The sequence below is a fragment of the Dendrobates tinctorius genome, unplaced genomic scaffold, assembly GCF_039654945.1.
Source record: "Dendrobates tinctorius isolate UK_male_01 unplaced genomic scaffold, ASM3965494v1 ptg000150l, whole genome shotgun sequence".
Classification (NCBI taxonomy): domain Eukaryota; kingdom Metazoa; phylum Chordata; class Amphibia; order Anura; family Dendrobatidae; genus Dendrobates; species Dendrobates tinctorius.
The window spans coordinates 3,461,487-3,485,811 of record NW_027361817.1 but is presented as its reverse complement, the minus strand read 5'-3'; the positions used below and the strand labels follow the sequence as shown (position 1 = coordinate 3,485,811).

General features: G+C 46.2%; 1 protein-coding gene across 5 annotated transcripts in view; it reads right to left on the bottom strand.

Annotated features, from left to right (window-relative positions):
- Window positions 1–24,325, bottom strand: part of PTCD1 (pentatricopeptide repeat domain 1) — a 116,386-nt gene that overhangs the window by 14,854 nt on the left and 77,207 nt on the right. For all 5 annotated transcript variants that reach the window (XM_073546682.1, XM_073546684.1, XM_073546685.1 and 2 more), the window contains exons 2-7: window positions 21,343–21,780; window positions 20,412–20,552; window positions 17,340–17,558; window positions 16,716–16,817; window positions 1,604–2,272; window positions 111–227 (exon numbers count right to left, since the gene is read on the bottom strand). In XM_073546682.1, the coding sequence (XP_073402783.1) occupies window positions 111–227; window positions 1,604–2,272; window positions 16,716–16,817; window positions 17,340–17,558; window positions 20,412–20,552; window positions 21,343–21,780 (1,686 nt within the window). The remainder of the gene's footprint in view (window positions 1–110; window positions 228–1,603; window positions 2,273–16,715; window positions 16,818–17,339; window positions 17,559–20,411; window positions 20,553–21,342; window positions 21,781–24,325) is intronic.

The following is a 24,325-nucleotide window of genomic DNA, read 5'->3' as shown; positions in this document are numbered from 1 at the left end:
AAAAGGCAAATCAGTTAAAAATTCTATTGTTTTCTAGACTTTATCAAGTAAGAATAAAAAAATAACCCAATACACTGAATAAACAATGTAAACTAGCAGTATGTTATTACCGCCATGTCTTCCAGGAGCTGTAAACCATCTTTTTCTTTAAGGCATGCCCTAGCGAGATTGCAGAAGGTATGGATGTTTGGCGAAATTCCTCTCTGTGCCATCATAGGAAGCAGCTCCTGTAAGAAACCGTTCAGACGATCAGTTTTTAGAACGTGACATCAATTGTGAAAGAATCGGCACGAGGTTTCCGAATGTCTCAGGGTTCCCCACAGCAGCCAACCAGACGCCAGTTTTCACTTTTCCAGGGAAATAAAAGAAGAGCTCCGATTGGTTATTATGGGTATCTCTCTCCGTTTAGTCAAAAAATATGTTTATGAATGAGGCTCAACATATTTTCAAAAAAAGGGAAATGCCAAAATCTGTATTAAATAGTATTCACACATAAAATATGGCTGCGTCCAACTGATCTTTGTATTTTGGCGGCAGCACACAAAACGCCTCTATACAGGCTCAGTGCACAGCTCCCTGTCTAAGCGCAAATTCACACAACCTCAATGCATGAATAATTGGCTGCTTACCGCTCAGGAAAACAAAGGCCATTTTTGATCCGTACAGTCGTTCATTTGTCATCCATAAGCAAAAAAAAACTAATAAAGGGCCAGGTACACTTTCCTATGTAATCTATGCAACAAAACTCTGATGACACCAGTGCCGTTTTTCCACGTACGTGGTTAAAAAAGGACGTGTGAATGAAACCTAAAAGTCATTATTTAGATTTTGCAGAATTAGACTAGAAGGTCAAAAAAATTTGCTGGCTTACTCTGCACCACTTTTTTGCCCCCTAATTTTCAAGCAATTCAGCACATGCTGAAGCCATGTCCCTTCTCCAAAGCCATACCCCTTCTCCAAAGCCATGCCCCTTCTCCAAAGCCATGCCCCTTCTTCAAAGCCATGCTCCTTCTCCAAAGCCATGCCCCTTCTCCAAAACCATGCTCCTTCTCCAAAAGCCATGCCCCTTCTCCAAAGCCATGCCTTTTTTCATGTTAACTCATGTCTCCTGGCTGCATGGGCCACAAAATGTTTCTATGTTTCTATCACTGTATGCCCCAATTCAACAGTAGCATTTTTTTTCAAAAATTAGAAATGCCTAAAATGTGTAAAAAATCCTAAAAGTCCAAACTTTTATTCCAAAAGAAAGGTGCAAAGAGAATAATGAGCCAAGGGCCATAACGTATAGATCTAAAACTAGATGTGACAATTCTTGCCAAAGTGAAGGTATCTTAACAATAGTAAATCTGCCCCATTACTTTGTAAGGATAGGAACAAATAGGCAGATATCTAAGTGTCGATTCTACATGAATTGGTTGGAACATTATTTTTAGATCGTTATTAAGCAATAGTAAAAAAAAATATAAAACGCCCGACAATGCTTTAACATCGGGCACCTACGGCAGCCTCTTTATTGTGAGATATCGTGGCTTTTCTCACAAATGGAGATAACCATCTTATGATGTATTTTTAACATTTAAATTACTTCTAAACATTCCCTTACCAAAGCCGACTGCAGATTCAGAGTTTTACTCCTCTTCAACACCAAAGTGTTAAAAAAGGTGAGATCGGGCCGTACTCCATAGGCATCCATGATGGCCAGGACGGCAGATTCTGAGCCCACTTCTGGTCTCACCACTTCCGCTAGCAGCGTGAAAGTTTTTATTGTAGGACAGACGTTGTCTTCTTTCATCTTCTGAAGAATGCCTCCCAAGTCGCCAATCAGAGCCAATCTGTCGGATGGGGTATTGACATTTGCAAGTGAAACTATTTTTCCTGTATTTATAGACAGGTCCAATAGGTTTGGCCCATTACTGGCATCAAAAGAGGGCACGCTGGGAAAATGGTCAGCCTTACTCACCACGGCCAGGGTCTGTGAGTCTGCCAAGTCCACAGCTGTGTTATAGTTGCCACTGGTAATTGAGGAATCGTCCAGGAGCATCTGCTGCCCCATCTCTTCAGGACTATCCTTGCTTTTCTGGCGTTGCGGGCTTTTCTTGAGTTGCTCCTCTTTGCCTGCACTTATAGTCAGGGTTGCCAGATCCATAGGCTGTGTGAGTAAATGCAGGGCTTCCGCTGCATCTCCAATTCCACAATCTCGGGAGGCACGAATAAGCAGGTTATAGGTGTTTACATCTGGCTTTACCCCCATGTGCAGCATCTGCCTCCAGACCTGAAGCACAAGATGGCACATACATTCATTATCACAGAACCAAAGAAGCACAATACATGCAAGTGTGGTAAGCTGCAAAAATATGTACACCCTGTCACAAAGAAAGTAGTGATTAACTGGACACTGACTAGTTGACATGTAATGGCAGTATCTAAGTATAAAGATGTTCCGATATATCAGAGGATCACATTAGCAAATCCTGTGATTACCAGGATGAAAAAAGCTTTGTAGAGGGCTTGGCCCATTGACTTACACCATTTCCAAATGCACGTTTCAAGTAATAGACAACTTCTAGTAGTATATTCTGACAAGTGCTGCGTATCTGTAAAACCTTGCTGTGACAACACAGCATATAATATTAATTATCCAAACGTAAATTCAGTAGGACAGGAGACATATGTTTTTATCTTTATGTTGACTTTTGAATTTGTCTTTCTTTGGTTGATCAAGAGACACAGACTATTGTTTGTACTAGCCTGAATGTGACTCTGGAGTTGCTGTTTGCGGTAAGCTCATTGTCTGCTATCTTTGAGGGATATAGATATATAGGTGGGACCCTGTAACTTGTTGACTTGAAAAACAGAGTAGTAAAAACTATGCAAATTGATTAAATACTCAAACAATGCGAGTTAATTTCATCACTCCTTTCTCTTGACCTCTGGATGATGGCTTGAAGAACAACAGATGTGAACTATATAAAGGGGATATGCCTCTGTAACAAGAGATCCAAAGAAACAGACTCTTTACAAAACCATAGCCAGAAGCACTTTACAGGACAGCAGCCAGGAAATCATGGCTCCATCACGAGGGACACATATTTTTGATGCCAGTAATGGGCCACAACAGCGCGCTTTCTCCAGCGATGAACATAGCAGGTGAAAAACCACCATAGTTACTTACCGGTAGCCGGTTTTTCCGGATCCCATGACTGCACACCTGAGAGAGGGATCCGCCCCGCCAGGACAGGAACCTACTGAGACATAAGGGGCAGCACCTCTCTCCCGCTTCAGTTGGGTTACAGAGCATTGAGAGGACTTCCCGGTTAGTAAATGTTAATCCAACACCACATAACTCAAAAGCACCCTACTAATTGTGCACACCCATACGGTGAAAAGGGGGGGGGGATATACGGGTGCTGTCATGGGTTCCGGAAAAACCGGTTACCGGTAGGTAACCATGGTGGTTTTCCCTTCACCCATCACAGCACACCAGAGAGATTTTTGGAGACTTCGAAACACCTTAGGGAGGGACCACCGCTTGCAGCACCCTTCTACCAAAGGTTAAGTCAGCAGAGGAGGATAGATTTAATCTATAGTGTTTAAAGAAGGTTGAAGGTGAGGCCCAGGTAGCGGCCTTGCAAATCTGTTCAATCGATACCTCTGCCTTTTCAGCCCAGGAGGTCGCCACGGCTCTGGTGGAGTGAGCGTTAATGCCGTCAGGAATCGGAACACCACTAGCTGAGTAGGCCACACTAATGGCCTCCCTAATCCATCTAGCAATGGTCCCTTTTTAAACCCCATAGCCTTTCCTGGCATCTTGAAAACCTACGAATAGGGACTGGGACCTCCTCCACTGGCTAGTGACTGTTATGTATTCTAACAGGGCCCTCTTGACATCCAAACTATGGAATTTTTCCTCCACCGAATTTTTTGGATTCTCACAGAAAAATGGGAGGACAATCTCCTGACCCCGATGGAAATCTGATGCTACCTTAGGCAGATAAGCGGGGTCTGTTCTTAACACCACCCTATCCTGAAAAACTTGTGTATAGGGTGTATTTACCGAGAGAACCTGCAAGTCGCTTATTCTACGAGCCGATGTAAGGGCCACTAAAATGATCGTCTTTAGGGTCAGAAACTTTAGGGGCAGCTGATGTAACGGCTCATATGGTTCCTTTGTAAGGGCCTCTAGTACTAGGTTTAAATCCCAGGGGGATATTCTGGGTATTGGGATAGGCCTAGCCCTATGGCAGGATTTAATGAACCTGGCTACCCATCTATTTGCTGCCAAGTTGTAGAGCGCCCCTAGTGCAGACACCTGAACTTTAAGCGTGTTTACCGCTAACCCCAGCTGCAACCCTGATTATAAAAACTCCAAGATGGCGTTAATCGGGGGTTCTTGTTCTAACGGCTTACCTAGGAACTGTAAGAACTTTTTCCATGTTCTGCTGTAGATGTTAGTCGTCACCGGTTTCCCGGGGGAGAACCCTCTCTCTATTAAAAGCAACCTTTCAAATTCCACGCCATCAGATGGAATCCTTTGACCTGAGCGTGGAATATTGGGCCTTGAGCTAGTGGGTTCGGGATTTCCGACAGAACCCATGGATCGGAGAGGGACATTCTTTGTAGTAGAGAAAAACAGGGCCTTTTCGGCCAAAAAGGGGCTATTAGAATCACCCTGTCTTGATCGTTTCTGATCTTCTTGACAACTGTTGGGATCAGAGCCACTGGGGGGAACGCATAAGCTAGTCTGAAGTTCCACTGAATGTGCAATGAGTCCACTGCCCATGGCTTTTCCCTCGGGTTTAGAGAGCAAAACCTTTCTGTTTGCCTGTTGTGCTTGTTGGCAAAGAGGTCTATCACTGGTTTCCTCCAAAGCTGCGTTATTTTTTGAAAAATGGACCGATTTAGCGCCCATTCTCCTTGCTTCAGAGTATTGCGGCTCAGAAAATCTGCCTCTATGTTTTCTGCCCCCTTTATGTGCAAGGCTGTTAAGGAGTGTAGGTGTTGCTCTGATGTGCTCAGAATGTCGCTTGCCGCTTTCATTAGGGAGTGTGATCTCGTCCCTCCTTGGTGGTTGATGTACGCCACCGTTATTTTGTTGTCCGACATGATGCGGACATTGCGACCTTTGAGTAGCAGAATGAAGTGACTTAGAGCTTTGTTCACTGCCCACAGTTCTCTCAGGTTGGAAGATGCCCCCATTTCTTGAAGCGTCCAGGAGCCCTGGCCTACGTGACCCCTTAGGTGTGCCTCCCACCCCGAGGAGCTTGCGTCTGTTAGAATCACATCTGTTGTCTGTCTGTCCCAAGGTATTCCTGAGGCCAGGTTTGTACCATCCAGCCACCAGTTGAGAGAGTCTCTGGTTTGTAGGGAAAGCGCCAGCTTTCCTTCTAAACACCCTCTTAGCGATCTTTGCGCTGATAGTATCTCCCACTGGAGTTGTCGGGTGTGAAATTGAGCCCATCTGACCGCCGGAATACAGGACGTCAGGGTACCTAGTAGAGACATCGCCTTTCTCAATGCCATATATGGTTGATTTCGGCCAGCCAAAGCCAGATTCTGTACCTTCTCTATTTTGGTATCTGGGAGCAGACATGCCTGCCGTTCTGAATCCAGGATAAATCCCAGGAAGGTCTGTTTTTTTAGGGGTTGTAGTTTTGATTTTTTGAAATTTATTATCCACCCTAATTCTTGTAAGGTGTCGGTCACCCGGCTCAACTGTGCCGTGCAGTGGTCCTCTGAGCTGCCCACTATAAGGAAGTCGTCCAGGTATGGTATTATGACCGTATCGTGAATCCGGAGGAAGGCTGTCACCTCCGCTATGACTTTGGTGAAAACCCTCGGGGCTATGGATATGCCAAATGGAAGAGCTCTGAAACTGAAATGCCTCAGTACGCCTTGGATATAAAGAGCTTCCCTTAAGTATTTTTGGTAATCTGGATGGATATGGATGTGATAATAGGCATCCTTTAAATCGACTACGGCCATAAAACATGTAGTAGCTTTACGGCCGTAGCCACTGACTCCATCTTGAAGGTTTGTTTTTTTTATCCACCGATTGAGCCGTCTGAGGTTTATAATCGTCCTGAAGGATTGATCTGGTTTCTTTATCAGAAAAAGGGGTGAATAGAACCCCCTTCCTTCCTGTGTGTTTGGGACTTCGTAAAGTACCTGCTTGTCTATCAGGTTCAGGATTTCTGCTTCCAAGGCCAACTGTTCTTCGGTCAGCTTCCTGATAAGTGTAATGATAAACAGGCTTTTGGCCAGCGAACAAAGGGGATTCTCAGGCCTTCTCTTAAGATGCCCAGGATCCAGGTATTGGAGTAGATCTTTTCCCAGGCCTGGAAAAAGAGTGCCAATCTCCCCCCCACTGGAATACTGGCGTCATTGTGGCGATTTCTTTGAGGTGGAGGTGCCCACACCAAACATAAATCCCGACTCTTTTTTCCTTTTATCCTCCCATCTTCTCCTGTCTGCCGGAGGACTCCCTCTATTGAATCTTCCCCTCCAAAAGGGCTGTTTTCCTTGTTTCGTCGGGAACCTGGGGAAGCCTTTCTTCCTATCGCTTGCCTTCTCCAGGATATCGTCCAAGTTCTTGCCGAATAAGAACCCACCATCGCAGGGGAGAGAGCACAGTTTAGCTTTAGACTGCAGGTCACCCGGGCAGCCTTTAAGCCATAACGCGCGCCTGGCAGCATTTGATAATCCTGTTGCCCTAGCTGTCAACCTCATAGAGTCCGCCGAGGTATCTGCCAAAAAAGCTGCTGCCCCATGCAAGAGATACATATCTGCTAATATCTTCTCTCTTGGGACCTTTGATGCTAGCTTTTCTTCTAACTGCTGCAGCCAGATCATGAGGGAGCGTGCCGTGCAGGTGCCCGCTATCGCCGGCTTTAATCCTCCTGCTGCCACTTCCCACGCGTGCCTCAAATATGAGTCCGCCTTCTTGTCCAGCGGGTCTCTAAGAACCCCTGAGTCTTCCAGGGGCAGGGCCGATTTTTTTGAAGACCTGGATACTGCTGCGTCTATTTTTGGGACTTTGTCCCATATCTCTGCATCCTTGTGCTCAAAGGGGTATCGTCTCTTAGAGGTGGAGGGAAGGGCCCCTGATCTTTCAGGTTTCCTCCACACTCTCTCAATAAGCGCCTGGACTTTCTCGTTTACTGGAAAGGTCCGTTTTTTCCTTTCTTGCAGCCCCCCAAACATAACATCCTCTAGGGTTTTAGCCGCCTTCTCTTCCTGTAGGCCCATTGTGGTTCTAATGGCCTTTAGGAGAGCATCCGTGTCTTCAACTGGGAAACATGGCCTGCCCCCTGTGTCACTGTCTGAGGAGTCTGAGGAGGATGCCTGTTCCGCATGAGACGAGGCTGATGAGGAATCTGAGGAAGAACTAGGGGGATTTTTCCTACTTTTCCTCCCTTTTTTCAATAGGGTCTTAATTGAACCCTCCATTTCTGACCTCAGTGCCGATATCAAATTGGCTGCGAAACTAGGCGCTTCCTCCGCCATGGTCCGCTGAAGGCAAGTGGCGCAGAGATCTTTCTGCCAGTCTCTTGCTAGGGGAGTTTTACATATAGCACAGTCCCTATTATTCTTCTTACTTTCCTCTTTTTTGGGCCTTTCCTACGGGGTAAAACATACAACAGAGAATCCCTATTAACATAATACTAGCATTCACGAAGATCACTCACCACCCGTAATCGAGGGTACCGGACTCGAAGGTTGCGTCGGAGCACGTGACCTGTGCTCTCTGGACCTTGAGGATTCTCCCGACCTGCGGCTGGGGTGGCTGCTGCTTGAGCAGCTTCCATGTTTGCAGCCCGAGGGTTGTGAGGGAGGCAGAGATAAGAACCTCTCCTGCTCTGACTCCATCTTTCCACCGTTTCTTCTGCCGCTGGTCCTTGTTTATATGCAGCCTCTGTCCTGGTGGCGTCTTCTACCCTCCCCCCTGCGACCACCGGCCGACCGCTTCAGAAAAGCCGGCCGGCGTCGCACCCAGCGCCATGACACCGTCGCCTTCTGCTGACGTCAGCCGGCGCACTCATAATCCACTGCACCGCCGTCAGCGGCCGGAAGAAGCCTGCGTCTCTCCCCTCCCTCGGGGATCGAGATGCGGCGCGCGAGGGGAGGGTGGCGCGGTGGGGTCTCCCTGGAGCCACCGGGAACCCACCTGCGCCCACACGAACCCGGAGCCCAGGGGAACACCGGGGACTGTGCCTCCAGCACCTGACGGCCGGCGCTACAGGTAAGATACCTGTTCTTCCCGTGCCAGGACGGGCCTGGGTCCCTTTTTTTTTTTTCCCTTTCTTCGCCCATGACAGGCACCTCCAACAGTGGGATTCCTTCCAGGACAGAAACCCAACTGAAGCGGGGGAGAGGTGCCACCCCTTATGTCTCAGTAGGTTCCTTCCCTCTCAGGTCTGCTGTCATGGGTGAAGGGAAATTAAAGAGTTGATTTCATTAATGCAATGTTAAAACATAAATGCACTGCTCACCATGAGATATTATCCATGACAAACAACCGACGCGTTTCAGCTAAGAGCCTTAAAGTGGTTGTCCACTACTTTTTATTAACCCCCCATTGTATTCTCCCGGGGCCCCTAATGAATATTGTCATCGCCTTGTGCTGCCAATACTGCCTGTGAGCGGCGCTATGCAGGCAGCTGAGTCCGGGTCACGTGACCTCCAGGCTGCAGCAGCCGCTCATATTCGCCGTCACGTCAAATTGCCGACTCTGAAAATTGACGTGACGTCAATAGCAGGCGTGCCCCAGCCTCTGCTGTCACTCATCAAGAGTGTCAGCAGTGTGTGGGCGGAGCTGCACCGCACGTCACAGGCTGCCCCGTCGCTCTGCAGCTTCTGTCGCTCCCATCCAGAGTGACGGGCTGTGTGTGCGGGCGGGGGGCTGTGTGTTTGCCGGCTGTTTGCGGAGGAGCTGTGCCGTCTGCGAGGGGGGGCTCTGCTGGCTGTGTGGGCTGTCTGCCGGTCTGTGCAGGGCTGTGGGTGTGTTTAGGGCCTGTCACACTAAGCGATATCGTTAGCAATATCGCTATAGCGTCACTGGTTTTTGTGACGTTATAGCGATATTGCTAGCGACATCACTATGTGTGATACTTCCCTCCGACCGCTCCCCCGCTGGTTATCGCTGATCGCGCGAGAACGTCCTGGACCGTTTCTCGTCGTCAGCTTCCTGCTGTGGAGACAAGCGACGCGTGGACGCGGGCGGGAGGACGTCAGGATCGCCTCGTCTGACAGGTAAGTAGCGACCCCTGCGATGTCGCTGGTGAGATTTGCCTGTGTAGCAGCTCACTAGCGACCACTTAGCGATGCATCAGCGATCCTGACCGCGTCATATCGCTGGTCGGGATCGCTGGTACATCGCTAAGTGTGACAGTAGCTTTTGTGTGTGTCTGTATGCAGGCATCGTCTGATGGGACTACAAGTCCCATCCGGCTATGCCTGCTACCCTGACAGTGAGTGACACATTAGCCAATGATGGGACAATAGTAGTCCCATCATCCGGCTAATGTGTTGAATGTAAAAAAAAAAAAAAAAATACATGCAGAACATACACTCACTGGCCACTTTATTAGGTACACCTGTCCAACTGTGTGTTAAGACTTAATTTCTAATCAGCCAATCACATGGCGGCAACTCAGTGCATTTAGGCATGTAGACATGGTCAAGACAATCTCCTGCAGTTCAAACCGAGCATCAGTATGGGGAAGAAAGGTGATTTGAGTGCCTTTGAACGTGGCAAGATTGTTGGTGCCAGAAGGGCTGGTCTGAGTATTTCAGAAACTGCTGATCTACTGGGATTTTCACGCACAACCATCTCTAGGGTTTACAGAGAATGGTCCGAAAAAGAAAAAAAATCCAGTGAGCGGCAGTTCTGTGGCCGGAAATGCCTTGTTGATGCCAGAGGTCAGAGGAGAATGGGCATACTGGTTCGAGCTGATAGAAAGGCAACAGTGACTCAAATTGCCACCCGTTACAACCAAGGTAGGCAGAAGAGCATCTCTGAACGCACAGTGCGTCGAACTTTGAGGCAGATGGGCTACAGCAGCAGAAGACCACACTGGGTACCACTCCTCTCAGCTAAGAACAGGCATCTGATGGCTACTTTCAGCAGGATAATGCGCCATGTCATAAAGCTCGAATCATCTCAGATTGGTTTCTTGAACATGACAATGAGTTTACTGTACTCAAATGGCCTCCTCAGTCACCAGATCTCAATCCAATAGAGCATCTTTGGGATGTGGTGGAACGGGAGATTCGCATCAGGGATGTGCAGCCGACAAATCTGCGCCAACTGTGTGATGCCATCATGTCAATATGGTCCAAAATCTCTGAGGAATGCTTCCAGCACCTTGTTGAATCTCTGCCACGAAGAATTGAGGCAGTTCTGAAGGCAAAAGGGGGTCCAACCCGTTACTAGCATGGTGTACCTAATAAAGTGGCCAGTGAGTGTATAACATACAGAACATACAACATACATATAACATATAGAACATATACAGAACATACATATAACATACAGAACATACATATAACATACAGAACATATAACATACAGAACATACAACATATAACATACAGAACATACATATAACATACAGAACATAAAACATACAGAACATATATATAACATACAGAACATATAACATACAAAATATAGCATACAGAACATACATCTAACATACAGAACATACAACATACAGAACATACATATAACATACAGAACATATAACATACACAGAACATACATACAACATACAGAACATATAACATACAGAACATACATATAACATACAAAACATACAACATACATATAACATACAGAACATATACAGAACATACAACATACAGAACATACAACACAGAACATACAGAACATATACAGAACATACATATAACATAAAGAACATACAACACATAACAGAGTACGTACTCACCGCACACACCTAATTCCCCGAAGCCATCGATCTGTAATAAACATAAAATAATAAACCAACCTATACATTACCTTTCCGTCGTAGTCCAATCAATAGCGAGGGTCCCACGATGATCTCCCGTGGAGAACTGCCGCATCAGCTGATGCGACCGCTCTCCAGGGGCACCAGCACTGAAATGACAGGAGAAGGTAATCCTCCACTGTGTATCCCTCCTCTGGGAAAGAGGTCCCGTAACCCTAGCCCTAATTCTCACGCAGCAGTGTTGTAAAGTGAGACTCTGAACTCAGGTAACCTCAGTGATGGACTGCAAGAGGCATTGTCAGTTCATCACTGGGAGGCCCCATAGAGCAGTGACATCACCTGATGTCACTGTTCTATAGGGGAGATCGTCGTGGGACCCTTGTTATTAATTGGACTGTGTCGGACAGGGAGTATACGGTTGGTTTATTATTTTTTGTTTTTTTCTAGGAGACGAGGGCGTCGCTTGGATCTGGGAGTTAAATAAAAAGATGAAAACCGTGCTGTGTTTTATTTAATTAAAATACTTTATTCTTATGTGTTTTTTAACCCTTTATTAGTATAAGATTAATAATGGATCGGTGTCTTATTGACGCCTCTCCATTATTAACTGGGCTTAATGTCACCTTCCAATAGCAAGGTGACATTAACCCCTCATATTACCTCATATCCCACCGCTACACGGGAGTGGGAAGAGAGGGGCTAAGTGCCAGAATTGGCGCATCTTAGAGATGCGCCATTTCTGGGGCGGCTGCAGGCTGATATTTGTAGCCGGGGGGCAGGCCAATATCCATGGCCCCTTCCTAGGCTATGAATATCAGCCCGCAGCTGCTTGTGTAGCCTTTCTGTCTATAAAATATAGGGGGACCCCACGTCATTTTTTGGGGGTCCCCCTATTTTAAAAGCCAGTAAAGGCTATGCAGACAGCTGCGGGCTGATATTCATAGCCTAGGAAGGGGCCGTGGATATTGCCCCCGGCTACAAATATTGGCCCCCGGTCGTCGGCTTTCCCCCTCTGGTGCAGAAAATTGCGTGGGAACCCACGCCATTTTTTTTTTCAAATTTTTTTTAAATATATATGGCTGGATATCTATAAATATATCTATGGAAATATCTATAGATATATCTATGGATATATCTATGGATAGATAGATATATGGATAGATATACCTAACTATCTATCCCATATTTATCATCCATCTATCCCATATTTATCTATCATCCATTTATCTGTCTATCCCATAATTAGCTATCATCTATCTATCCCATATTTATATATCATCTATCGATTATCTATCCCATATTTAACTATCCTTCTATCTATCCTTCTATCTACCAATCCTTCTTTCTATCCTTATTTCCATCCATCCATCCATCCATCCTTCTATCTAAGGAAGTTGTCAATTAACCCCATGAGAGCTGGAGCCAACACTGAAAATGTGCTGCGAGAGGATGATAAAAGGTAATATTGCTAAAATAAACACTGCATGTTTTTAGTGGCACATAATAGCAAGATTTATGAAAAAAAAAAAATTATAGTAGTGGACAACTTCTTTAATCATGTTATGTTTTAACACTGGATTAATAAAAGCAAGTTTTTAATTTTCACCTGCAATCTTCATCGCTGGAGAAAATGTGCTGTTTTCTGGTACACAGACAATGAATGGTGCGGCAGTGCACATGATCGAGCATCGCTTCATTCACAAAGGACTTTGCACATCCCAAGCTTTCAGATTTTGGGAGGCTCCAGCAGTTGGACCCCCATCCATCGTAAAGTTACTCCAATCCTACGGATAGGAGAGATCTTTGAAACTTGGTACAACCCCTTTGGATGATTTTTCAATCTAAATCTAAGGTCAGAGGTGTAAGGGAAAGCAGACCTCCACTAATGAGAACATGCTGGCATATTGTAGTGATAGCCCACCACATTGTGATGGAAAGACTAATAGAACGGCGTAAAGGATAACAAGGAGAGGTCTGATCACATACAGCAGAGATGATGGGAGCGTGCCACCGGCGTCTGTGCCTCCGGACTAGATCGTACACAGCAGCGACCGGGATCATCGTGAACATTGGCTCTGACAAGACTCCACCGAATTCTTCCTAGTTATTAGTAGACACTGTAATATTGGTTTAACATCACCTCCGTCCATGAATCGTCATTTTTCTTTTTTTATAATTTTGCCTAGCAAGGAAAGTTATGAAACCTTCCAAACACATACTCAATACTCTATGTACATGCGTAAATTAGATCCCATTGTAAATGAATAACTATTTATGAGTTTGTGAGCTACACATCCTTATATACTTCCTGCAGCCATTTTGATAGATTGGTTAGAATAAATCTTTTTTTATTATGTTATTATATTAACCCCTTCATGACCCTGAGATTTTCCGCTTTGGCTTCTTTCCTCCCCTTATTCTAACAGCCATACCTTATTGTTCCATCCCCACGAGGCTTGTTTTCTGTGGGATGAGCTGCACTTTTGAACGACACCCTACATTTTATCATGTGATGCACTGGAAAGCAGGAAACATATTCCAAGTGCTTTGAAAAAAATTGCAATTCCACAACTGTTTTTTTTTTATACATTTTTTTTTTTTACTTACCATGTTCATGATATGGTAAAACTGACCTGGTAATATAATTCTCCAGGTCAGCACAAGTACACAGATAGCAAACATTTTATAGATTTTTCTTATATTTACCGTATATACTTGTATATAAGTCGCATTTTTCAGCACATTTTTGTGTTCTGAAAACGCCCCCCTCGGCTTATACACGAGTCAATGCCCCAGAAGCCAGTGGGGGAGGGAGCGCGGCGGGTGACAGAGGCAGGAGCCGTTGGCGGTCACGGTGCCCGCTGCTAAAGAGAAATGAATATTCACCGCACTGGCAACAAATATTCATTTCTCTTATAGCGGGCACAGTTACAGCCGACGGCTTCCAGCAGCTGGTGGGCTATCATGGGTGCCTGCTCATTAAGGTAATGAATGTTCATGTCTCTCCACTCCTATGGGCGTGGAGTGAGGTGAAGATTCATTCATTCCATTAATGAGCGGGGACACGTGATCGTCAGGCCGCAGGAGCTGCACTCACATGAGAGAGTGCAGGGAAGGTAAGTAGGATTTTTTTTTTTAATGCTTTTCTCATGGGGGCCATACATACAAGGACAGGGATGAGGAACCATAGACAAGGACGGGGATGAGAAGCCATGCATACAAGGATAGGGATGAGGAGCCATGCATAAAAGGATAGGGATAAGGAGCCATGCATACAAGGATTGGGATAAGGAGCCATGCATACAAGGATGGGGATAAGGAGCCATGCATACAAGGATTGGGATAAGGAGCCATGCATACAAGGATTGGGATAAGGAGCCATGCATACAAGGATGGGGATAAGGAGCCATGCATACAAGGATAGGGATGAGGAGCCATGCATAAAAGGATTGGGATAAGGAGCCATGCGGACAAGGATTGGGATAAGGAGCCATGCAGACAAGGATGGGGATAAGGAGCCATGCATACAAGGATTGGGATAAGGAGCCATACATACAAGGATGGGGATAAGGAGCCATGCAGACAAGGATGGGGATAAGGAGCCATGTAGACAAGGATGGGGATAAAGATGGAGATAAGGAGCCATGCATACAAGGATGGGGATGAAGGGACAATGCGCACCTGGCTAATACTCAAGTCAACAAGTTTTCCCAGTTTTTCTTGGCTTAGGTGCCTCGGCTTATACTCGTGTTGGCTTATACACGAGTATATACGGTAAATGGTGAAACAAGTTTTCACTTATGTCGCTATTTTATGAGAAACGCAGCGTTTTCATCTTTCAGCATACGTGGCTGGGAGAGGGCTTATTTTTTGCATGCCGAGCTGACATTTTTATTGATACCATTTTTGGGGCAGATACAATGTTTTGATTGCCTTTTAGTGCAATGTTGTGGTAGTAAACAAAAACGTAATTCTGACGTTTCGTTCTTTTTTTCCTCATTATGCCATTTAAAAGAATGGACTCATTAATTTTAGATTTTGATAGATTGGATATTTCTGAATGCAGTGATACCAAAGTATTTTTGTGGGGGGTTTTTTTTTGTTTGTTTTTTTAATGACACAAAAGGGGGGTGGTTTGAACTTTTGTCTGTGTGTGTGGGGGAAGGTTATATTTTTAAAAACCTTTTATCTCACTTTTTACCGACTTCCATAGTCTTAGGAGACTTAAAGCTGCAATCGTCCGATCACTTGTGCTATACATACACTGCTATGTATAGCAGAAATCATGATCTCCTATGAACGCTGGTCCACAGGAGGATCCTAATGACAGGTCTTCAGCAGACGCCTTTGTGATCACGTGACAGGGGCACCGCTGGGCGGGATGTATGATGCTCTTCCGGCCGGCGTGTTAAATGCAGCTGTCATAGATTGACCGCAAGATTTAACTGGTTAACAGCTGCGGGCGGAACACTGCTGCATCCACGTCTGTTCAAGGCACATGATGGCTGATTAAGTCAGTCATCATGTGTGGGGAAATAAGTGGGCTCAGTGTGCGAGCCCACATGAAAGGCAGGGTCACAACCTTTGGTGTAAATATACGTCAAAGATCGTAAAGGGATTAAGCATAGAACAATTTGTTGCCTCTTCAATAATATTCAACAAATGGCTAAAAATACTAATCAAAAATACTATGAGGAGTATTTTTACTATTCTCTAAAAAATGTACAGCAACCTCTGCCACGTGGTATACATTTCTTTACAATGGGTTCCCTATGGTGGACAGATGACTCATGAGTCATCACCCATCCTGACACTAGCCACTGTAGGACACACTCCTTCTTTGTGTATGCGCCCGATAATGGCCACAAACGTTATGTGTACCTAGCCTAACAGAGTGACAACTGGTCATCAGTTTATATAGTGAATCCAAGTCACACCTCAGCCGGCATTACCCGTCATCATTTCAGCAAAACATGTGTATTAGTAAAATGAAGTTACTCCATGTTTTCTCAATGTTTCTGCATAGGTCATCATGTCCAAATTGTAAAACAGAATGCCCAGGTAAGCGTGCGGTGTTAGGGTATAGGCCGGCAGATGTAGGATGTGAGGGTGTAAGCACCAATCCATACCTGCAGAGAATTCCCAGGTGAGCGTGCGGTGTAAAGGCCCCGTTACATATAACAATGTCCCAGCGATCCCACCAATGATCCGACATGATGGGATCGTTGGGGCGATGCTGGATGCTGGTTTCTACTGTAAACATCGGGTATCCAAGAGCCGCGCGGCTCCTGGATACCCGCTGTTTACCTTGGAAACCAGCGGGAGCCGCGGCTTCTGGATACCCGATGTTTACATTAGAAACCAGCGTCGCTGATCGCTGGTCTCTCGATGCCGTACGCAGCGATGCATGCTGGCCAGCGGGAGACCAGAGATCGAAAAACAGCCTAGGCCGATCGAGAATGATCAGCAATAACCGGCAGGGGGGCCGGTCACTGGCAAGATCGCTGTGTGTGACGGGGCCTTAAGGGTACATCCCGGCAGATGTAGGATGTGAGGGTGTAGGCATCAATCCATATAGGCAGAGAATTCCCAGGTAAGTTACGGTGTAAGAGTATAACCTGGCAGATGTAGGATGTGAGTGTGTGTACGCCAATCCATACCTGCAAAGAATTCCCTGGTAAGCGTGCGGTGTAAGGGTACATCCCGGCAGATGTAGAATGTGAGGGTGTAGGCACCAATCCATACCTGCAGAGCTTGTAGGAAGCCCAGCTCTTCATCCTTTATGCATCCCATAAACAGAACGTTGTATGTTTCAGGGCCGGTGACACGAAATTTTTGTGCAATTTCCTTAAAATCCAAGCAGACAATATTAGCTTGTTAGTCTCCAGCTTGTGACATTACAGCTTAAGATAAATGTAAGCAGCGCTGCTAGGAGTCATGCAAAATCGTCACTTAAGTGGGGCAGTTCCCAGCACAGCTGAGTGGCCAGAGCCCGTGCAGGAAAACTAACAGTGAGATGGGTGCAGTGCTACACCGGTGCTGTGCGGGTCCGTGTGCCACCATAATAGGTGACATACTAACTAGCTGACAAATTTACTCCACTGCACCATCTCCCCAATGATTGTGCTGGCACTGGAAGTGTTAGTAGCAGATAGTACAATGCCATCCTCCTTTCCCACATTTAGTAAGTGACCCCACTGGTCCTCACAGAAGCACTGTATCTGGTGGTGCCCAGACATGGTGCGCTGGTGATTCAGGAGAAGGCTGGATTCCCTATGGAATGATTACCATGATGCTGTTCGCTCCCAGTAACCTACTTAGGGGTTTGTTATACGGACTCCATTGTGGCTGACCTGGACTGTGACTTACCTTGAATACCTCACCACTACCTTGTAGCCCTGAGCTCAGCGTGCAGACTTTCAGCAAACTCCGGTAAGTGATGGGATTAAGTGGAATGTTTTTGTCCATCAATTCATCCCGCAACTTCAGTGCGTGCTGTAGACCCGAGTCTTTCCATGGGGACTCCGCACAGGCATTGAACAGGGCAGTATACGTGGCATCCGTGGGAACCAGACCTCTCTTTTTCATCTACATTTTGTAACAAGAAATGAGTCTGTACTATAATAACTGTATATAATGATGGAGGAACATAATACGCAGGGGATGATCAGATAACGCACAGGCACTTTATTGCATTACGTCATTGGTCCCCCAATTAACAGAACAAGTGGTCCGTGGTGCTCACTGGGGCGCTGACGCCTTCACAGCAAGATCCATGTAAATGTGCGCTGCCTCGGTCAGATCCCCACAGCTTGTACACTGATGGACAGTCGTCAGCGTGTGCAATGAATGTTACATGGAAGAACACTTCAGGCAGAACAGTCCTATCCTGTGGCTGCTGCTATGTGTATGTAAGAGGAATAACACTCTTCTGGCCCCTTCATGTCCTGCAATTGTCACCAGCTCTTCCGTCTGCAAGCTCTAGCTCTATGCTTCAGTTATCTTTCAGCTAGGCGGTAGAGAATGGTTGAATAGGAGTGCGGAGCACTGAAGTGAGATAAACCACTTACTAGAAGCTGCAGTGCGCTCTGCCCGTCTCTCCCTCTTGTTCTATCACTGTGCTCCTGCTCCATTCTAATCTGATCCTTAAGGACTTGGAAGGACATCTAATTTTGATACAGATGGATTTTAGCTGTATGTCTGACTAAATGATGACTTTAGGAAGCAGGAGGGAGGAGAAGTGGCTCTTTAGTGGAGAAAGAAGCATATTAGACATATTTGATAATATTATTGATTTATGCAAAGGTTCTTGAAATAACAGTTATCACATAAAAAGTATCTCTACTTTTCTTTTCATTAATCAATAGTGCAAGTGAAAATAATACACTTTGCAATACATCTTACCAGATAAACCTGCTTCTTTTGCCACTTAGAATTCATTTTTTTGTCTCTTGTACTAATCATTCACCCTCAATAACTGCTAAATCTACAGGAGAAGTGATCCTGTCACTAGAAAAACCACAATTAACCTGCAGATATGGTGTTAATCTGTGTTGTGGGTGGGGATATACAGAACTCATTATTACGGAGGACTACCTGGCAAAAGGGTTACTAGTCCTCTAGTGATAATCTCCTGCTGTTAAAATTGTGCAGACAATATCTGACACCACGAGCAGCAGCAGAGATTTGGCGCAGGACCTGGGGAGGAGGAGTAAAGCGGTTTGCTTTTTTTTAACAAACTGCAGCCAGAAACAGCAGTTTTGTGGAACAGAAAAGTCCCTTTAAGAGCTGTTTCACAGGGTAAATAAATGTTAGTACGATAATTTTGGCATGAACCCATTAAACGCTATAAACGATTACCAGTCTGTGCTCTACGGTGATGATGACATCACTTCTTTATAGCTGGGGTTGCATTGTAATGATGTCACAATAGTGTGTATATTCATTAGAGGACATGCCCCAGTATTACAATGTCATAAAGCCATAGAATCTTTTATTTTATTTATCGAGCTGTTTCCTATTCTGATGACACACGAGTGTGGGAATCTTCCCATTACTTGTGCTTGTTACAAACACTGCATTATACTCGGTAACATGCTGTACAGATGTGACTCCAGCGCCCTGAGCAGGGTCTGATGAGCACAGCACTGACCTGGGCAAATCCCACCCATGTGAACAGAAGCTGCTTCCTTATATTTTATGCAATGCTGTTTTATCATGGCTCACTATCATAGGGTCACAGATCAGCCCTGTAAGCCCGCCACACATATTAGATGGCTCTTGGTTGAACAATTGTACGGCAGCCATCTTGATCGCCTCTCCCATATACAGCACTCCTGACATGTCTAGCGGCAACTTTTATCTCTGGGAAAGCAAAATGATTGGTTATGCCGGATCATTAACTGCCCAGTCAATTGTCGGGGGCCCCCATACACATTAGGCTAGTTTCACATTTGCGCCTTTTTGAATTGCGCACGAAGCGCTGTGCAAACGCATGCAAAAAACGCATCATGCGTTTTTGCATGCGTTTGCGTTTTTTATGTGCATTCTTTCTCTAGGGGTTAAAACCAGTGTCTACACATGTTTACGCCAAAAAACGCATGCGCACGAAAACGCAGACAAACGCATTTGCATGCGCACGCCTGCGTTCCCATAGACTGTAATGCGTTATTTTGTTGCATTCCGTGTGCAAGCGGGCGCATGCGTTTTTTTAGCGCCTTTTGGCGGACCCGAAAATGCAGCAGGTTGCGTCTGGCGCGCCTAAGCGCACCCCTTGAAAAAATGCATGCGCACGATAACGCATACGAACGCGTGCGAACGCAAGACCATGCGCACCCCATGTTAAACATAGGTACGGATGATGCATGTGCATGGACGCGCACGATGCGCTGCACAAAAAAACGCCAATGTGAAACCAGCCTTAGACTATCAGCCGAAGCCGTCAATACGTTATTAGTCTATTTCTTATTGGGGTGTTCCATGTTCTGAATAAGCAAAGAGAGGTGGCACTCATCGTCCGTGTAAAAATACTTTAAAGTACTTAAAAAAAATCACAGCGAGAGAATGGCGGACACTTCATGGACGACAGCCGTTTTGCGTGCTCTGCGCTTCAACGGGTCCCGTTGTGTTGAACAAGGCCGCACCCAGTCTAGTGACCCTGCTGACCAGTGGGCAGGGCCGACTAGATAGCACGGCCTCATTCCATACAAGTGTTTGGAGCGAGGCCGCGCTCACTGCCCAGGAGTATGTAAAACTCATACTTACCTTCCCGTCTCAGGTCAGAACCCGGTGAATCCTCGCCATGCAGAGTGCATGCTCTGGGGGGATTCATAAGTCTACAGTCACACAGAGTGACTGCAGACTTACTCATTTAGACCAGACAATCCCTTTACCCATGGATGGCACAATGACTGACCCATAGGCTTGAACCCCGGTACATACATCTGAATACAGCTTGAAAGCCTTCTTCACATATCCCACTCTTCCGCATCCTCCGATGAGAACAGTGTAGTTGCTTTCTTCAGGCTGCAGCCGCTCCTCTTTCAGCATCTGTACCTCGAAGAGCTCCAGGGCCTGGGCCAGCTGCACACAAGAGGGGACACATCTTCAGAGGAGAGCAATAGAGGGGTTACAAGCATCCAGGACCCAGCACTTCACAATTACGTCCCGTCTTGCACACCTTCTCCCTCTTTACCCCACTAAACAAACAGATGGCACCACATGCCAATTCTGAAACAAACATATGTGTATGATTTTTTTTTTAAAGTGCATTTTTCTTGTGCTAAAATCCATAGAAAAGGCAAGGAAAGGAAGAGAAATAAATAAATCACATAGCTTAAAACATACTGCGATTAGTAACAAAAGAAAACCTGTAAAAATGCACAAATGCAACACAAGAAGCAAAAAGACAGAGAATGCAATAATAACAGAAGGAAAAGACCAAGCCAAATAAAAAACAGCAGCAATTTCTTAAAAACACTTGTAAATATTTGTTCTATTGGTCTTGGACATGATTTTTCAAATTGAAGCAAAACTGGGCTGTGTAAAAAAAAAAAAAAAAAAAAAAGCGTGGCACAAGTGCAACTTCTGCAAATCCTCTTTTACAGTCATGGCCATGATCCTAAATGGCTATCAGCTCCATCCGGACACTTGCCAGGCTTCGCTGTGTTTCTTAGGTGTTGTGACGCTATCACCCTACCGTTTAGGTTACTATTAGCCAGATACCATCATTCAGGACAATATTTGCCATAATCAGACATCATATAGAAGAAATACGGTAGATATTCTGGCATGCCTCATTATAAACTAGCATTGTGATGTAAGATCCCTCCCCTGCGGATCCCCACTACAATAACAATATAGACATTCTTACCTTGCCCTCCTTTATTTTGGCCTTACACTGGAGGAAGTACCAGTACGGAGTGTTTCTTCTTCCCCTGTACTTTTTATGAGCGGGTTGCGTGTCCTCAGTAATTTCCTCATCCTCCTCATATCTAAAGTCCTGGAGCTCTGGAGATGATTTCCTAAACACAGATCTTGAGGAGTACTTCTTGGACAATGTCCCAAAGTTGTCCTCATCTGGGACTGGTGAATTCTGACCAGCACTGGCATAGTCAGAGACAGTCCTGAATCGCGGTACTCTCTGGGATGATAGCAGGTGCGTTGTTGGAGTCCGGTAAGGAGTCAGACAAATCTGTCTGCACACAGGTTGCAAAGATACTAACCAGCCTGATGCCAGGGAGCAAGATGGCAACTTAGTGAGGATCTGCACGATGCCCATAGTAGCTGTAGAGCAATGGTCTTCATGCAGCTGAAAAAATTCACAAAAAGAAGATTACATGAGTTATAAACAGCACAGTGGCTCTGTGGTCAGCAATGTCGCCTTACTGTACTGGAGATCTGCAAGTGCTGTGAGGTCAGTAAGCCAAACCTCAGACACCGACCACACAGCCCTGGTCACTACTGAGCATGGACATCAAGTGCAGCACAGATTCATCTCCACAGCCCTGGTCACTACTGAGCATGGACATAAAGTGCAGCACAGATTCATCTCCACAGCCCTGGTCACTACTGAGCATGGACATAAAGTGCAGCACAGATTCATCTCCACAGCCCTGGTCACTACTGAGCATGGACATAAAGTGCAGCACAGATTCATCTCCACAGCCCTGGTCACTACTGAGCATGGACATAAAGTGCAGCACAGATTCCTCCCCACAGCCCTGGTCACTACTGAGCATGGACATAACGTGCAGCACAGATTCCTCCCCACAGCCCTGGTCACTACTGAGCATGGACATAACGTGCAGCACAGATTCCTCCCCACAGCACTGGTCACTACTGAGCATGGACATAACGTGCAGCACAGATTCATCTCCACAGCCCTGGTCACTACTGAGCATGGACATAAAGTACAGCACAGATTCATCTCCACAGCCCTGGTCACTACTGAGCATGGACATCAAGTGCCGCACAGATTCATCTCCACAGCCCTGGTCACTACTGAGCATGGACATAAAGAGCAGCACAGATTCCTTCCCACAGCCCTGGTCACTACTGAGCATGGACATAACGTGCAGCACAGATTCATCTCCACAGCACTGGTCACTACTGAGCATGGACATATAGTGCAGCACAGATTCATCTCCACAGCCCTGGTCACTACTGAGCATGGACATAAAGAGCAGCACAGATTCCTCCCCACAGCCCTGGTCACTACTGAGCATGGACATAACGTGCAGCACAGATTCATCTCCACAGCCCTGGTCACTACTGAGCATGGACATAAAGAGCAGCACAGATTCCTTCCCACAGCCCTGGTCACTACTGAGCATGGACATAACGTGCAGCACAGATTCCTCCCCACAGCACTGGTCACTACTGAGCATGGACATAACGTGCAGCACAGATTCATCTCCACAGCCCTGGTCACTACTGAGCATGGACATAACGTGCAGCACAGATTCATCTCCACAGCCCTGGTCACTACTGAGCATGGACATAAAGTACAGCACAGATTCATCTCCACAGCCCTGGTCACAACTGAGCATGGACATCAAGTGCAGCACAGATTCATCTCCACAGCCCTGGTCACTACTGAGCATGGACATAAAGAGCAGCACAGATTCCTTCCCACAGCCCTGGTCACTACTGAGCATGGACATAACGTGCAGCACAGATTCATCTCCACAGCCCTGGTCACTACTGAGCATGGACATAAAGTACAGCACAGATTCATCTCCACAGCCCTGGTCACTACTGAGCATGGACATCAAGTGCAGCACAGATTCCTCCCCACAGCCCTGGTCACTACTGAGCATGGACATAAAGTACAGCACAGATTCATCTCCACAGCACTGGTCACTACTGATTATGGACATAAAGTGCAGCACAGATTCCTCCCCACAGCACTGGTCACTACTGAGCATGGACATAAAGAGCAGCACAGATTCATCTCCACAGCACTGGTCACTACTGATTATGGACATAAAGTGCAGCACAGATTCCTCCCCACAGCCCTGGTCACTAATGAGCATGGACATAAAGTGCAGCACAGATTCATCTCCACAGCCCTGGTCACTACTGAGCATGGACATAAAGTGCAGCACAGATTCATCTCCACAGCCCTGGTCACTACTGAGCATTGACATAAAGTGCAGCACAGATTCATCTCCACAGCCCTGGTCACTACTGAGCATGGCCATAAAGTGCAGCACAGATTCATCTCCACAGCCCTGGTCACTACTGAGCATGGACATAAAGTGCAGCACAGATTCATCTCCACAGCCCTGGTTACTACTGAGCATGGACATAAAGTACAGCACAGATTGATCTCCACAGCCCTGGTCACTACTGAGCATGGACATAAAGTGCATAAAGTGCAGCACAGATTCCTCTCCACAGCCCTGGTCACTACTGAGCATGTACATAAAGTGCAGCACAGATTCATCTCCACAGCCCTGGTCACTACTGAGCATGGCCATAAAGTGCAGCACAGATTCATCTCCACAGCCCTGGTCACTACTGAGCATGGATATAAAGTGCAGCACAGATTCATCTCCACAGCCCTGGTCACTACTGAGCATGGACATAAAGTGCTGCACAGATTCATCTCCACAGCACTGGTCACTACTGAGCATGGCCATAAAGTGCAGCACAGATTCCTCCCCACAGCCCTGGTCACTACTGAGCATTGACATAAAGTGCAGCACAGATTCATCTCCACAGCCCTGGTCACTACTGAGCATGGCCATAAAGTGCATAAAGTGCAGCACAGATTCCTCTCCACAGCCCTGGTCACTACTGAGCATGTACATAAAGTGCAGCACAGATTCATCTCCACAGCCCTGGTCACT